At 38.1% G+C, this 16,853-nt stretch overlaps 1 protein-coding gene across 3 annotated transcripts in view; it reads right to left on the bottom strand.

The window, feature by feature from the left end:
- Positions 1–16,853, bottom strand: part of NEK11 (NIMA related kinase 11) — a 237,763-nt gene that overhangs the window by 174,716 nt on the left and 46,194 nt on the right. For all 3 annotated transcript variants that reach the window (XM_026454179.1, XM_023207420.1, XM_026454180.1), the window contains one exon: positions 11,154–11,319. In XM_026454179.1, the coding sequence (XP_026309964.1) occupies positions 11,154–11,319 (166 nt within the window). The remainder of the gene's footprint in view (positions 1–11,153; positions 11,320–16,853) is intronic.

Here is a 16,853-nt window from a genome sequence, read left to right as displayed (position 1 = left end):
CTTTGGAGACATTTATGCGTTAAAATAGCATTCCTTTCAGGAATTTATCCCCAAACTGCAATGGTGCTTTTCACATCCTATTGTCATTTTTAAACTGTGTTAAAGAAATACTAAATTCTATACATTTTGTATCAATTTCTTTCTTTTTTCGTGAATGAGCATAATTATGTTTTCCGGGTTATCTTGCCATATGGAAGCATGCTCTCTGAGTGACAGTTATTGTTGGTCTGACAATCACCTGCTAACATTCTTTCAAGTGGAAGGGGAGATGCAGAACAGAGATGGGTAAAAGTTGTGTGTGTGTTTCCTGCACTGATATTAAATGCCTGATTTCCTGTAATTAAATAAATATATATTTAGACTATTGAAGGAAAAAACCAGAAAAGGGCCTTCAATAATAGGTCTCAAAGTGAAATGTCCAAAGGAAATAGCCAAATTCCCCCTTGCCTTCTGGGTAGAACTTTAAAAAGAAGAAAGATACCTGTTGTTAGCATTAAGCAAGGGCTATGTGAAATCAACAGGAAGAGGGAACACTGAAAGATTAAATTAATCCAAGATCTGTGTCTTGTGCTCCTCAAGTTATTCTTCCTATTTCCATTTTACATGTTTATCCTCAAGAAAAACTATCTGTCTTGCACTTACTGTGTTCTTCAATAAACACAGCCAGATGCAGTCACTCACATCTGCAATCCCAGTAACTCAGGTGGCTAAGGCGGGATGATCACTTAACGCCAGGAACTTGAAACCAGCCTGGGCAACATAGCAAGATCCCATCTCTAAAAATAATTTTTAAATTAGCCCAGCCTGGTGCCATGCCTGCATTCTCAGTTGCTTGGGAGGCTGGAGTGGGAAGAGCATTTGAGTCCAGGAGATTGAGGCTACAGTGAGCTATGACTGCACCACTGCACTCCAGCCTGGTAACAGAATGAAACCCCAATCTCAAAAATACAAAAAACAAACAAACAAACAGAAACTTCTGATTTTTCTAAGGATTTAATTATGATAGACAAGTCACTCAAAGATTTAGACACAGCAAATTATGATTTGACACAACAAAGAAATACAGTTTTTAGTCTGATTTTAACTCAGCAATATGAAAAGCATTACTTTCTTTCTCTAAGCTGTGTTTAAAGAAAAAAGCTAATGTTTTTGATGAAATGTAATGCCTTGGTCTAAGAAATTCATATTATAACATCTATAAGAATATTCTGTTTTCTTAACTTTGTCCTTGAGAAATATTTAATAGTGACTTTTATTGCTAAAATAACTTTGATGAAAATGTATTGACTTTAACTGACCCAAAATTAATATTGCCCTAAGTCTATACAGCTATCAAAAAAATGTTTTTCTTCACTAAGATTATCCCTTGAAGGTTGCAATAAAAGATTTGATATTAACTTCTAAGGTTTTCAAAATCTGCAACCCAAACTGCAACATTTGATGGATTAATAGTATCTCCTCCTTTCACCATCCCAGTTAGCCAACGATAGATTGACTTTGAAATGCCAAGGCTTTAAAGAAATGAAGAACAACCCAAATACAGTGTTTTCGACCCCACCTTTGATTGTTATTATCAAATTTTAAATCCCAAAATGATTTGCTTTTAAAAATTAATCCTTGTATTAACATTAGCAATCAAAGCACTTACAACTTTAAAAGACCAAAGAAAAGCATTCTCAGAAGCCTGAATTTAAAACAAAAACAAAAAAATCCCTGCAATGTTTAAGGCTAAAAGGAGCTTCAAAAATTATTCTGTCCTACTTTTTATTTTAAAATGAAAAACTGAAAAAGCTTCCCTTATTAATTCACTGGATTGACAACTTAAAATGCTATTCCTTCATACCCTACCATATCTCCATTAAATAAGCATCATTTCAGTGGACCTCAAATATTATGCATCAGAATCTTCCAAGTTGCTTGTTTAAAATGCATATCCCCATTATCATAATTATCATTATCACTATCATTATCATCAATAACTCCAACTCAGTAAATGCAGATTGGGTGCAGTGGCTCATGCCTGTAATCCCAGCACTTTGGGAGGCCAAGACAGGCAGATCATTTGAGGTGAGGAGTTTGAGACCAGCCTGGCCAACATGGTGAAACCCCATCTCTACTAAAAACACAAAAATTAGCTGTTCATGATGGCACACGCCTGTAATCCCAGCTACTTGGGAGGCTGAAGTGGGAGGATCGCTTGAACCTAGGAGGCAGAGGTTACAGTGAGCCAAGATCCCCTCACTGCCCTCAAGACTGAGCAACAGAGTGAGACTCCACTGCAAAATAAAACAAAATAAAATAATGAAAAAGCTTCCCTTATTAATTCACTGGATTGACATCTTAAAATGCTGTTCTTCACACCCTACCATATCTCCATTAAATAAGCATCCTTCCAGTGGACCTCAAATTTTATGCATCAGAATCTTCCAAGTTGCTTGTTTAAAATGCACATCCCTAGACATCATCAACAATAACTCCGACTCAGTAAATCCACATAGGCCCAAGGAATCTGTATTTTTAACAAGCATCCTTCGTGACTCTAGGACAGGTGGTCCATGGAACAAACTTTGAGGCATGATGCTAGGCAATAATATAAACAGGCCACGTGCTTAATATTTAGCCTGTCAGTGGAAACATTTTGTTTAATAGTTTGAAGAACTCCAAAGGCAAAAGATGTACTTGGGAAAGGCAGGGTTGAATAAGAGTCATTTTACAATAACATGTTTTTGAAAGGCTGTTTCATTACTTAGGAGAATACCAATAAATGGAGGTGAAGGCAATGGGGGAGGAAATCCTTTGTCATTATATTGTACAACCCGAGGACATTTTCCTACAATTTTGGAAGTGCACTTTAAGAGACTGCATAAAATGTGGGGGAAATGTCAAGCCACATTATGCTTTTAAAAACAAAACAAGAAAAAACAGCTTCTAAATAGGTACTGAAGCATGCCATGAAGTATTATGATTTTCATTTCTAATAATATAAATGAACATCTTGAGTTTAGTTAGTATTTTTTTCAAATTCTTTTAGAGATAGTATTCTTTTTGCTGAGGTAAATGTAGATGAATAAGAAACGTCAGAACTTATTCTTAAGTGATGTGAAATAATAATGTGAAATAATGCTTTTATCTGTAAAACACAGGGTTTTTATTAAAATAAAAACTATTTGAAATAAATTAGTGTGATTCTATTTTTAAACATTTAGATTTATATAAATTAATATGATAGCCAAAGTCTTACCCCAAATATCATAAATTCTACTGGGTTGCAGATTGCTTTCTATTAGTGCATTAGTGCATTTCTTTTAAACGAAAGTAGTTTTGCTTTTCAAAATTGTTAGATTTAACAATTTTAGGTAAAAATCAGTGGTCTTATTTTTTATTGTTTTTCATTAAAATGTCGAAATATTTCATAGTTTAAGAAAGAAAGTAAATGGAACAAACCAAATGACTTTAATTTTGATAGTTATAAAAATCTCAAATGGATCAGTTGAGGTATATAAAAACATTAGACACTCATATTATTTACAGCCTTCCCCAACTGAACAAAATCTAGACCCACAGAATTGACACAGGATAAATTCAGGGAGGCCTACCTACTCCTAGATGGAGCTGCCCAGGAAAACCAGAGGGCCCTGATGGGACCCACCACTCTGAAAACAATGCTTAGTTCCTTCAATCAGCAGCAATCCCAGCAATGCAAACCACTGAAGACAGTCCTGATGTGTGGACAGCCCCACTGTGTGGATGCCCGATTTGAGCTCACACTGGGAAGGATGATCACCAATCAGTGTCACAATGTCAATATTCCAGGGGTATTCCTCATCTATAAATGACCAATTCTGGGGGGTGGGGTGGTCCCAAACAGGTTTCAGGACTATGAGCAGTGGCTGTGAAGGACGGAAAAGGATTTGTCTCTAATACTAGACACAACACACCCAATATGAAGTTCTCTAAGGACCCTCTGAGAACTAGTAAGCCTGGTGGCTGCACATCATTGCCAAATTTACTTGTAATAGTCTATTGACACCCACTAGAGATTCAAGATTGCAAAACTCAACCTACTTACTTGGTTCATTCAAATACTTTTGCATAAACAAGAAACATACGAGGAAATTTCAAATGTTCTGTTTTACAGTACAATCAGATTGGAAAGTACTTGCCTCAAAGTTACTATCAGGCCTATTAGTGTTTAAGAATTTGCAGCCAGGCGCTGTGGCTCGTGCCCGTAATCCCAGCACTTTGGGAGGCTGAGGTGGGTGGATCACAAGGCCAGGAGATGGAGACCATCCTGGCCAGCATGGAGAAACTCCATCTCTACTAAAAATACAAAAATTAGCCGGGCATGGTGGCACATGCCAGTAGTCACAGCTACTCAGGACCCTGAGGCAGAAGAATTACTTGAACCTGGGAGGCAGATGTTGCAGTGAGCTGAGATTGCACCACTGCACTCCAGCCTGGTGAGGAAGCGAGACTCTGTCTCAAAAAAAAAAAAAAAAAAAAGAATTTTCATATTTCTTCCTTTTGGCATGAATCCTCATACTAAAGGCTGCACACCAATACTCAAGAGGTAAAAACTAGCTTGCCTTCTAGAAAATAGCTGGAGGGCAGAAAGGGGGGTAACAATGAAATAACGAACAATTATAATAACTTTCATTATTGAGAATCTACTAGGAGAAAAGCTCTGATAGTCACTTTTTCAACATTCATTATTTCAAATCCCTATAAAAACAAAATATATGTTATACTCTCTTAAGAAAAACAGGTCAGAGAAACGAAATAAGCTGCTGAAGGAAATGCACAAAGATTTGAACAGAAGATGCCAAAGTCTACATTTTCCACTATTTAAAGCCCTATCTAGTCTTCCATTGAGAGAAAATGAAATTGTCGTATCATGAGATTAAAATTTTGCATTTGTGTACAAATAGTTTCTATGAATATGTATATGTATTGTAGAAATAGAGATGGATAAAGACACAGAAAATAATTGAGAATAAGCCAAGAAAAGGAGCAGCTATCCCAATACCCCTAGTCTTAGTTCTGCCCTGGATGTAACAGTCAGAAAATTACTCCACTCTCTGGGGTCCTGTTTCTTCATCTGTAAAATGGAATTAATAATCAAGAATTTACTTCTCCTCAAAAAAGGATAGGGACATGTTAAAAAGACACAGGAACCAACCTGAAGGAGCCCCATTAGCCAAAGTTGGAACAATTTGAGCAACAAAATAAACAGTGATGGTACTGGGTGATAACCCATATAATATTTTAAAATCCATGAGTTCATACTAATATAAATAAATAATTGAAAAAATACATGGATGGAGGAGAAGAAGCAGCTCTTCCTTACAGGGGAATCCCAATTAGTAAATATAGAAAGAATGAGAGAAATATATAATCACAATTAGGCAAAGACTAGAGAGTAAGAATCGCCGCAGGCAACTTCCGCTGAAAGAGACTAAAATCAGTGAGTGAAGATTTGAAAAGAAACAGGCTATTATTAATAGAAAACTCTCAAACTATCTTACCCAGGATATTTATCAATTTCAAAGGGAAAAAATAAAAACTTTACAGTGAAAAAACCCACAAGACAGAATCTTAACCAAGTGATCAAAGTTAACATCATCAGTAATAAGATACAGCCTGTACCCCTTAATATGATGTACTGAGAAGAATACAATACTACCATTGCAGTAGTCTTGCCAAGAACATGTAACCTCAATCGAATCATGAGAAAACATTAGATAAACCCAAACCGAGAAACATTCTACAAAATAGCTTGCCAGTACCCATCAAAAGTGTGAAGTTCATAAAAAACAAGGCAGGAAAGGGAAATTGTCACAGATCAGAGGAAACTAAAGAAATAGAACTAAATGTAATGTAAAATCCTGAATTGGATCCTAGAATAGACCAAAGGCATTAAGGGGAAAACTAGTAAAATATTAATTTTCTGGTTTTGATAATTAAACTATGATTATGCAAGTTGTTAAAATTAGGGAATGTATTTAACTGCAAACATATTACAATTAAAGGTGAAGTATTGGGTTCCTAAATCACATCCCATGCTTTTCTATCTCTGAGTCTTTTATCACAACATTCGCTTTAGCTGAAATGTCCTTGTTCTATTCTTCTTGGCCAAGTCTTTCCCATACCATGAACTCAAATAGAATGCTAGCACCTTCATGGTTCCCATGGTCAGAAGTCATTTTTCTCCCCTATTACTCCCACAGCACTTTAACCACACCCTTACCATAACATGTACCACATTCCCCCTTGTATTATAGTAACTGATATGACTCATTAATCCTGCCTGACAAGATCCATTAAATATTATCATATTATCTCTGTTATGCCACACAATGACTATAATTGTATCTGAAACAGACCTGGTGCTCAGTAATGGCTTTTGAAAAGACCCTTGATTACAATTGCCATTGTGAACTTCAAGTTTGTAAGGCATCAATAAATAATCCAGACTGCCGATGTATTCATATGCAATGAGAGCTAGAACTGCCAAGGCAAAAGGGAGCTCACCTCAGGTTAGCCAGCATATTTTTTCCTATTAGAGGAAGCATATATGGAAAGCTAAATTAGGATCAGAAGGTTGCTGGGGAAGCAAGGAGAATAAGTTGGGCAATTTTCATGAATAGAGCAACAGGCTAAATGGCTTGATCATAAAACTACACCCACTACAGGGCCAGACTCTCCTGTTCTCAGCTCTGGGCCTCATCTTTGCTTACTGCTCCATCAATACTGACAAATTTTTCCTTTATGACTATTTGTCTATTTCCACCCTAACTATTCTCTCCTTTTTAAATTTTTTTTATCATTTATTTTGCCATTCTCAGCCCTGGCTGCATTTTAAAATCACCTGGAGAACTCTCAAAAACCCTGATACCTGGGCCATTCCCGAGGACCAATTAAATCAGACTTTCTAGAGGTGGGTCTCAGGCCTCAGGATTTTTGATAGCTCTCCAGGTGATTCCAAGATGCAGCCAATGTTGAGAACTAGTACTATATTGATAAAATTTTTGCTTACCTATGTTAATATCACCAAGCAGAAAACAGACAAGTCCAACATTTCCTGCCTTTTTCCCTGATATCATATGTTCTCTCCACCCTCCTCTCCTGAGGATATGTGATCTCACCTATTCTCTAGTGTGTCTACTAATTTAATGCCTAGGTTAAATGTCTGGAGACGCCTTGTGTTCACCCAAATGGAAGGCTTTCAGGCAGTATCTCACAGGCCTCCAGTGCAGCACATTGTTAGGTCTATCAGCACAGTAAGGTAGGACAAAATACTTTTAACATATACAACAGGCAGAAGGATTCAATATTTTATTATTACCATCAGTGTTTGACAGAAATGAGGTAGGAGGCAGCTGGAACCAAGAGGTAAAGAGTACATCCAAAAATGTCTTGAGTGCTGACTTCTTTGTGGTTCACTATGTGGGTCCACGATGTGATAGAAAAATGAATCAGAAAAAGATCAATCCAACATGCTGAGAATCTGACATGGTTCATACGATGTAAACTGTGCTTTGTACCATGAGAGATAAAGATGCTATGAGAGCTGGGGGGATTGGGATTGGGGTGGGGAGTGATTTCTAGCCAGGAGATTATAAGAGGCTTTGTTTATGGGAAAGGCACCTTGTTTACGGGAACCTTTGATTATGGGAGAGGGGGTGGCATTTAAGCTGGGCCTGGGAGTCAGGGTAAGATTTGAAGATGTGGGACTAGGAGGAAGGGCATTCTCAGAGGATATGGCCTGAGCAAAGATGAAAAGGCGTGAAACTGTGGAGGATGGGCAGTAGTTCCATTTCCTTCCTACATGGAGGAAAATAGAAGACATTAATATTTGAAATATTCTGTCATTCTGGTAGTTTTATAACTATTCCCCATCAAAGATTTGGTTAAATCTTGACCAGAAATTATGAGAGTTCAGTTGTCTGATGTTTAACACTCATAATCTGATGTATGTGTCCAAAGGGTTGGGTAGTAGATGCAGAGGCCTCACTCATGCATTTATATATTTCAGTCTTGAAAGGCCTCAAATTAAATTATAGAAGAGGGAATCTGGAGATAAAGAGATCAGCCATTTCAATGGTAGTGATAGCATTTTTCTATGAGGTGCAATTTTGGTCTCCTGCCATTTCCTATACTATTATTTTACCTTAATAAAAAGAAGATAACACCAGCCCTGTGCAAGTTAAGAGTAAATTTGGGTCTGATGATGAGAAATATCTCTGTTAACAAGAACGGAGCAATCTGTGCAAGTCACTCCTCAGGAGTCTGGGGAAGTGGCAACCTGCCAGCTGAGCGGCACACAGAGCCCAGGCAGCCCCACAGCTGTCTCTCAGCACAGCCAGCAGCCATTACCATGGCAACAGCCCCTCCCAGGAGAGCAGCTCAGCCCACTGAAACCATCCATCATTTAAAAATCAACACAGATGATTCCGGATGAGATCCTGTGCAACAACCACAAAAATTTTATAGAACTGTCCTTTCTAAGGACATAATTCAGACAATATAGACTGTGAATTCGATGGGTGATTCTCAAAATTCAGTATGCTTTGGGCTCATTTGGCGGGCTTGTCAGAACACAGATTGCCAGAACCCCACCCCCAGAATTTCTGATTCAATGCAGCTGGCTGGGGTAGAGGCAAAGAATTCGTATTTCTAGCAAGTTCCCAAGTGAGGTTGGTGATACTGGTCTGGGGTCACACTTTGAGAACCACTGGGTTACATACTAGCATTGTATCACTGTTGATTTCCTGATTTTTGATTACTGTACTATGGTTATGTAAAAGAATGTCCTTGGTCTTAGAAAATACTCAAAGCTATATTATATTTAGGACAAAGGAGTATCATGTCTGAAACTTATTCTCAAATGGTTCATTAAAAAATGTAGATAGAAAGATAAAGCAAATGTGGAAAAATAACAATTTGGGAATCTGGATAAAGGGCATACGGAAGTTTATTGTGTTATTCTTGTAACATTTCTGGTAGTTTAAAATTACACTAAAATTATAAATTTTTTCAATTAATACAGGGAAAGAAAGTTATAGCAATATATACCATGTACGTCTAATACAGTAGCGAGAAGCCACATATGGTTATTTATACTTAAATTAATTAAATTTAAATAAAATTTAACATCCAGGCCCTCAGTTGCACTATTCACACTTCAAGTGCTAAAGAGCCATGTATATGACTAGTGACTACTACATTAGACAGCAAAAGTATAGCCCATTTCCATCAGCACAGAAAGTTCTGTGGAATAGTGCTGACTACAGTTTAAAATATTCTAAGACATGGAAAGAGTCTTTGAAAAAGTCAATGTCCTAAAAGCAGCAAGAGAGATAGCAGTAACAGTTTAAGCAGTATGAGCCAGTTGTTTCTAAAATAACAGTTTATTAACTGAAGGAGGCTAAAGAAGAAATATGATGAAATTACAGCAGGTGGATCATAGTATGCAACATATGCATATGCAAGTATCTTTAGCTTTGCATGAATTGGTGACATATTTGCCAGAGTAACTATTCAATATCACTGGTCACACCTGTCATCATCTTACTGATTTTCTCAACAATCCATTGGATGACGGACAAGCAGATATCCAAATGACTTGGTTCTTCTCCACTTACCCTCTGCCCTGTCCACTTTCCTCCAGGCAAATCAGGGTTAAGACATAGATGGGAAAATACCCAGCAAGGCCAAGGCTGATCTGAAGGGGAATGGCCAAGACATGGAATATTTCAAACTTGTTCAGATATTTTAACTTGGCTATTGGTTTCATTTTGGGTGACACATGAGCTAATGTGTAAAGCAGGCAAGGTTGTTTTCGCTGCTATCCCTTCTCCTTCTGAGCTTCTTTTCTTTCTCCTGTCTCTTCTTTTTTCTCTCTCAAACAAATGGCACCTTCAAGTTAGGTCGAGTTGTCCAAAGTTTCTGGCCCAAACAGGACTGTCGTCTACTCTAAAGAACATCTTTTTTTCCTCATGTCTTTTGGGCTCCAGCAACATCCAAGCGATAAGCTGACTTCATCCTAAAGTATGAACAGCACCAAATTCTCCCAAGGTGCATTTGGCTAACCCTAGCTTCTATAATATTCTGGGAGATACTTTTTGAGCATAGTCATCTTTGGGTATTCTCTGCCTGACCCAACCCCTGTCAGTCCCCTCTCCATAACCTCTCAGGAGTAAACACACAGATCCACACTGCAGCTACACATGTCCATTTTCCCCTCTCCCACTTCTCTAAGCGGCTTCACACTCCCTTGGGGCTCAGTAAATACACAGCTATTACTTGGACAGAACTCAGAGTGGTTGGAAAAATTGTAAATACCTCAAGCTATAAACCACAAATTCATAAATATGAAGAATTCTTGCGGGGAAAAAAGCCATACTTCCATTTCTAAACTTCCACTGAAGAAATTAAACCATAGAGTTGGAATTCAAAACTCAGGACATGTACCTCTACTCTAACCAAGCATCTGTTAGAGCATTTAAATGTCCATCTAACCATCAGACCATTCTAGAAGGTCTGCCCCTCCCCCATCAAAAAATTGTTGAAGCATTCTTCTGCAGTAATTTCTCCTTTTTTGTTTTTTTGTTTTTTTCTATCACCCAGGCTGGAGCACAACGGCATGGTCACAGTTCACTGAAGCCTTGAACTGCTAGGCTCAAGCAATCCTCCTGCCTCAGTCTCTCTCGGCTAGCTGGAACTACAGGCTCATATAATCACACCCTGCTAATTTTTAAATTTTTCTGTAGAGATGCGGGGCTGGGGGTGGCGGGGGTGGGGGAGTTGTCTCACTATGTTTCCTAGTCTGGTCTCGAACTCCTGGACTAGCAATCCTCTCACTTTGACCTCCCAAACTGCTAGGATTACAAGTATGAGCCACCACACCTGGCCTCCTCCTTAAAATATATTCGTTTTTACTGAGTTTGCCAGTGGAGGGAAAAACCCTTCCCTAGAAACAAGTTTTGTCAATTATCTACCGATAATCATTCTTAGCTGCAAGACATGGGATCCCAGGTCTTTATAGTTCAATTTATGGTTTGATAATTGGACTTTTAAGATCTCTTTACAGAAGGCTTTTTACCATTCAGCATATTTTTATAAAGACTTCCAAGAGAAAAGGAGAGTCTCACCTCACAGTACTCCGTGATAATGCAGAAATTATCTTGCTCCACAAAACTTGCATGGAACTTGACAATGGCTGGGTGGTCCAGCTTGGAGAGGAGCTGGGCTTCCCAACTGGCCTGCACAGTTTCATTTGGATTTAGTTCTCCAACAGATACTTCCTTAAGTACCTTTCTGCAGTCAAAAAAAAATTTTTAAAAACACTTACAGCCGAAAAACACATTTAACAAACATCATCAAGGGGTACAGAGCCACTAATTAATGCCCAGGTTTTGACCTACTCATATATCTGGTATTGCCTATTATGACACTGTGTCTCCTGGTGGGACCTGGGCCTGTTTTCCTGTCCTGCTTCCCCAAGGCCTCAGACCTCCTCATCTGTGTACCCTACCGTTCTATAAGGGCAGACATGGAACTAATCTTGAGCAATATTGCTGGGGTGGCCCTTCCTCCACCTCTCTAGATGTTTCAGTGTCTCTTGGTTTCTCTTATAGTTATCTATTTCTGTCTCTTTCTATGTGTGTTCATACACACACACACACACACACACACACACACACACATATATGTAATTCATCACTCTCTCTGTATCTTATTCTTTCTTTGCCTCTTTCCTTCTCTGTCTCTGCCTCTTTCTGTGTCTCTCTTTGCCTCTGTGTATGTATTTACACGTATTTACACACACTCACAGGCATGCTTCTCTCTCTCAGCTTAAAGTTTTCCAAATATATTTACTTAATATCGGTAGGAGCAATATTTATTTATTTTCTTTTTAAAACTATCCTTGGCATATCCTACTTTATTACTACCAGTATTTAAAAGGAAAAATTAACTAAAAACATTAATAGAGATATTTAGTATTTCTAACATGTATAAATGAAAGAGCTCATTAAATCCCCAAGCCATTAATTTAAAAATTGTGATAACTCTATGAGGAATAGACCAAAACATTATCTCTTCCCATCTAAGAAAAAAAAGAGTCTGATAAACAAATCAATTATAATACCAAAGTGTAAACTAGACTATAGGAAAAAAATAGCTTAGAACACCAATTATGTTTGCAGACACAGTCTGTTGATTATAAGGAAGCATTGGCAGTTCATTAAGGCAAGTTCAGCAGGACCTGCGCTAGAAAACATTTTACAAAAATCTTCCTTAGGAGTAGCTACCTATGCATGTCAATAAAAATGTATTATCGTAGAAAATTTCTTTAGGCCCTTTAACCAGCTCATAGATTAACCATCATTCTCCAGTCCTTTCTAACAGATGCTGACAGATGCCCTTGCCACAGGGAATGCCTCCAGCTAGTAAGCTCTCCTTGACATGCCCATGAACTTCTGCCCTCCTAGTTGAGATGTGTGCTTACCCAAGTCATTGTGTTTATTCCCAAGTCTGCTAATGCTAGTTATGGTCATCATTGTAAATTTATGACTTCAGTATAACTTAAATGAAGAGTGAGTGTGAGAGTTATCTCTGCTAGGAAAACTAAGTCAAATGAAATCCAAAACACTTGAAAATAAAAAGTTGCAAAAATAAAAAGCTGTCAAGTAACTGAAAAGACCGTTCTGAAAAGGTTAAAAATGTGAACTCTAGTATTCTAAATTCAGATTGTTACAGAAAAACAAATCTAGAAAACTAGGTCCTAAAAATAATATAACAATATATATATCTTATGGATGTAGTTTATGCAAAAAAAAAGATGAAGAAGTCTCTAACCAGAGGACATTGGACACTGACTATACAGCCAAAAACTGGAGAAAATGTACAATGATATATTTTAAGTTGATGTAAATGTTTTAATTAATGTCATTTTATTTTAAAATTGTTTCCTTTTTTTAACCAAGTACCAGCTCCAATCACATTGGAGAGAAGAGCTTCTACCATTCTTAAAAATGTGATTATATTATTAACTTTTCAGTAATTCAAACAAGCCTCTCCCTCTGTTTTATGATAGAAGAACCGTAATATCCTCAGGCATTACCAGAGGTAGAGCTTTCTTCTTGTTTCATATTCAGGGTCTAGAAGTTTTAATATTGCAGTCAGCACACTATTGTATAGTATTCCCCCATACCATTTCTCAGTGAGAGACTACAATCAAAATAAATACATAAATAAATAAAATTTTAAAAACTCATTACAATTCTAAATTAGGAAATCCATCCTACAAGCTGACAGCCTAAGTAGGAAAATGTAGAAAGTGCCCTTATCCTATTCTGGGGTTGGGTAACATTTGATTTTTTTTTCCCCAGAGCAGTAAAAGCTAGGTTAAGTTTACATTCTCCAAAAATCTCATAAGGAAAACCTTCTAATCCAAGATGACCATTACTGGAAGTCACTTCCCCTAAAATTTGAGTCCCCTAAAATATGAGTCCTTTAATATTTTATTCACTTTAAATGTTCTCCATGGTCTTCCCATTCTGAACTCATCTCATCCCCAAAAGACACCAACAGCAGGCATAAGCTGCTTCCACAGAGGAGGCCAATTTGCATTAGAAAGGGCAGCTCTGCCTCAGGAGCCTCAGAGGCAAGGACTCCACTATGCCATTAACAGGTGTCTTTCAATGTGACTGCAACATAGAAAGCTGGAACACTTGTCTTCTTTCCCCTCACAGGTGTTTTCACATTAGTTTCAAACACATTAGTTTCTTATTAAGTAGGCTCCTACTTAATAAGAAGTAGATTCTAGAGAAATGCCTGCTTGGTAGCATTCTGTAAAGACTGTTCTATCAAGAATTTGGTTTAAAATGACCTAATGTTATTAGGAGTGGCATTTCAGACTGTTAGTATACCCAAAGAAGCTTGAAATGACATACAAGACTATGTTTTTTTGTAACTACTGAAGATTACAAAGCAGCAGGCGAAGCACAATGACATCTTCGTAGAGCTTTTTCAGTAATTTACTGTACTCCAGCTAGCATGCAGTTATAAAAGTCACAGTGGTTAAGCTTGACAATATAAAGTCTTACAAACTTGCAATATTCTCTTGCTCTGAAGGAACAAATGCCATAAAAAGCTTCAAGATACTTATTTTTCCTTGCAAACACCAACTATTGTGCAGCAGAGCATGAGATTTTACATACAAAATGTAACTACCTGAGCCCTATCTGGCACCCTGATGATAAAGCATAACCCATTTGTCCACAATTTAGCAGATGAAGGGAGTGCTATTAAGACAGGTGATATCTATTATAATCATATCGTAGATGATGCAGAGACATTCACCTTCCTTGCCTGAAATCACGTCACTGAGCTGACAGAGGAAACTCTCATTGCATATCACTTAATACGAGATCCATATCAGCCAAAGACAGCATGGAAACTTACCAAGTCAGGGACAGCTTGTTACTTGCTCAAGTGATTCCCAGTCTGTCACCCCTCCTAAATAACATGACATTTATTTTATCAGAGCCTCAACTCAGGAGAAATTTCATGCCAGTAGCAAAATTAGGCATCCCTTGGAGACATACTCATTTTGCAAACTTCCCAAGTTACATGCTTTCTTTCTTTCTAGAATCAGCAAACTGACAAACTTTGGAGAATAACTTTGGAGATTCGGGATAACTATGGCTAATTTCATTCCCTTGAAATTGGCCTACGTTTTGTAGAAATGGGGAAGATGATATCTTTGAGAGATTAATTAAGGGCTATTTTTCTCCAAATTTTCACATATCTTTTCACATTTTCCCCATTCAACCAGCAGCATACACTGCTTCAGGAAAAAGGTGACATCACCACAGAGAATATGAGTCAAACACATGTCTTGAGTTTTTAAAGAAAAGACCAAGGCTAAAGAGAAAGGATCTGGAGGAACATATGAACAATGAATGGGTGAGCATTCTTCTGCCAGGTGAGAAAGAGATCTTTCTCTAGATCAGGGGAAGGGGACAGGGTCAGAGGGCAGGTAAAAAAAAAAATTAGGAACTGCTGAGCCCTTGAAAATAGTTGCTGTGCTGTCAGGTTCAGAAAGGCAACTAAAAAGAGAACTCCGAGATGGGTAGGAAGGTCTGAGAGGAAGAGACCTGTGCTCTCCCTCCAAAGTAGGGCTTAAAGGATTGCAGAACACCCACATTTTCTTATGTCCAGCAAGGGTAAGGAGTTGCAAAAAGCTCTCCAAGGGGCGTGTAAACAGATGGGCCTAAGAGAGCTCTAGAATCTCCGGTACCCCAGGAAGGCGTGGGAAACAGCAGAATGAGATGCCATGCAGTCAACAGCCATCTCAGTGAGGGCCAGTCAGCTGGTAGAACTGGAAACCTTTGCAGTAGAGACAACGGTCCTTTCCTTTCTGATTTAACTATTAACATTCATTACAGGTAACTAGTAAATACCTACTACATGACTACAGTGTGGTGGGCACTGAGGAGTTAAGGTCTCTGCTTTTGTGTCTACTGGGAAAGATAGACAACAGGTAAATGTACATGAATGTGTGTATATATCATGTATGGCTGTGTTTTTCAAAACTTCCAATTCCGATGAATGCTGTGAAGTTGACGTAAGGATGTCTGAGGCTCTTCTGCTTTCAGAACTGTGACCCTGATGTGATCAGCAGCTACTGTACCCACTTGGCCTAAGTCACGGGAAATTTTCATTTCAACTTAAACGAGTAACTTTTTGGCTTTGGATTTTGCTTTTGTGTGTGTGTGTGTGTGTGTGTGTGTGTGTATCATTTGCCTATTTTACAAAGAGAGATTATCAAGTATAATCAGGAGTTTTAAGATTTTTCATCCCTCTAGGAAGGGAGGAATTATTTTTATCTGCCTTTCTTAAATAGGAAGGTCTCTTTTTTCTAATTTACAAGGAAATAGTTTCATTATAGAAAAATTTGAAAACACAACATAAGGAAAATATTACCCACAATCCAACATAGAGACCATCAGAATTAACATTTCTGTGTATTTCATTACAATCTTTTTGCTACATGTATTTCTTAATAGTAGAGACCAAACAGCTTACACAATTTGCTTACTACTGTTTTCATGAGACATTATGGTAGCAGACACTTGTCATTTGTGGCTGCCCACTTTAGACAGCTTCCTTACATTGTGGCAGATCCCTGGGCTGTGAGTCTTGCCTCCATTGGAGAGACAAAAACAGACAAACCAACCCTATGACTCCCAGCCTCCCTTGAGCTTGGGTGCTGATGTGTGACCTAGGTTCTGTCAGTCAGCTGCATCCAGCCAACACTTTGACATGAGTGTGAGCTGCATCAAGAAACAAGGCGGCACAGGGTTTCCATATTGCAAATACATGTATCATCAGAAACAGCATAGCCCTGAGCTTAAGGACCGTAGGTCACTTCATTGGTGATGTTCTGCCCTCTAGCCTGCTCCCCCAGCCCTCCCACCACTGCTGTGAACTATCTGTGTTCTATAACAAATCCTTTTCTGCTTAAACTGGCAAAGGGTGGCTGCTCTTACCTGCACCTGGGAGTCCTGACCAATGCAATTATGCATCACAGAAGTACTTTCAGGTGTTACCACAAATCACTGTAAACACTTTGGGGCAATGAAAGCCAAACCTCCAAAGGTCTGGCTCATTTGGTTCATTTTTATTTCCACCTTAGACTCTTCTAATGCATTTAACGCTGCAGTAATTTTTTCTCCATTTACAGATAGAAATTGATGGTGGAAAACATCCTGTTTTAAAGTTATTTCATCTCTTTTAATATGATATATAACTTTCAAAAGTAAAGGGGCATGAAAAAGATATAT

The sequence above is a fragment of the Piliocolobus tephrosceles genome, chromosome 2 (assembly GCF_002776525.5).
Source record: "Piliocolobus tephrosceles isolate RC106 chromosome 2, ASM277652v3, whole genome shotgun sequence".
Lineage (NCBI taxonomy): Eukaryota > Metazoa > Chordata > Mammalia > Primates > Cercopithecidae > Piliocolobus > Piliocolobus tephrosceles.
This window is presented reverse-complemented; position numbering and strand designations above follow the sequence as displayed.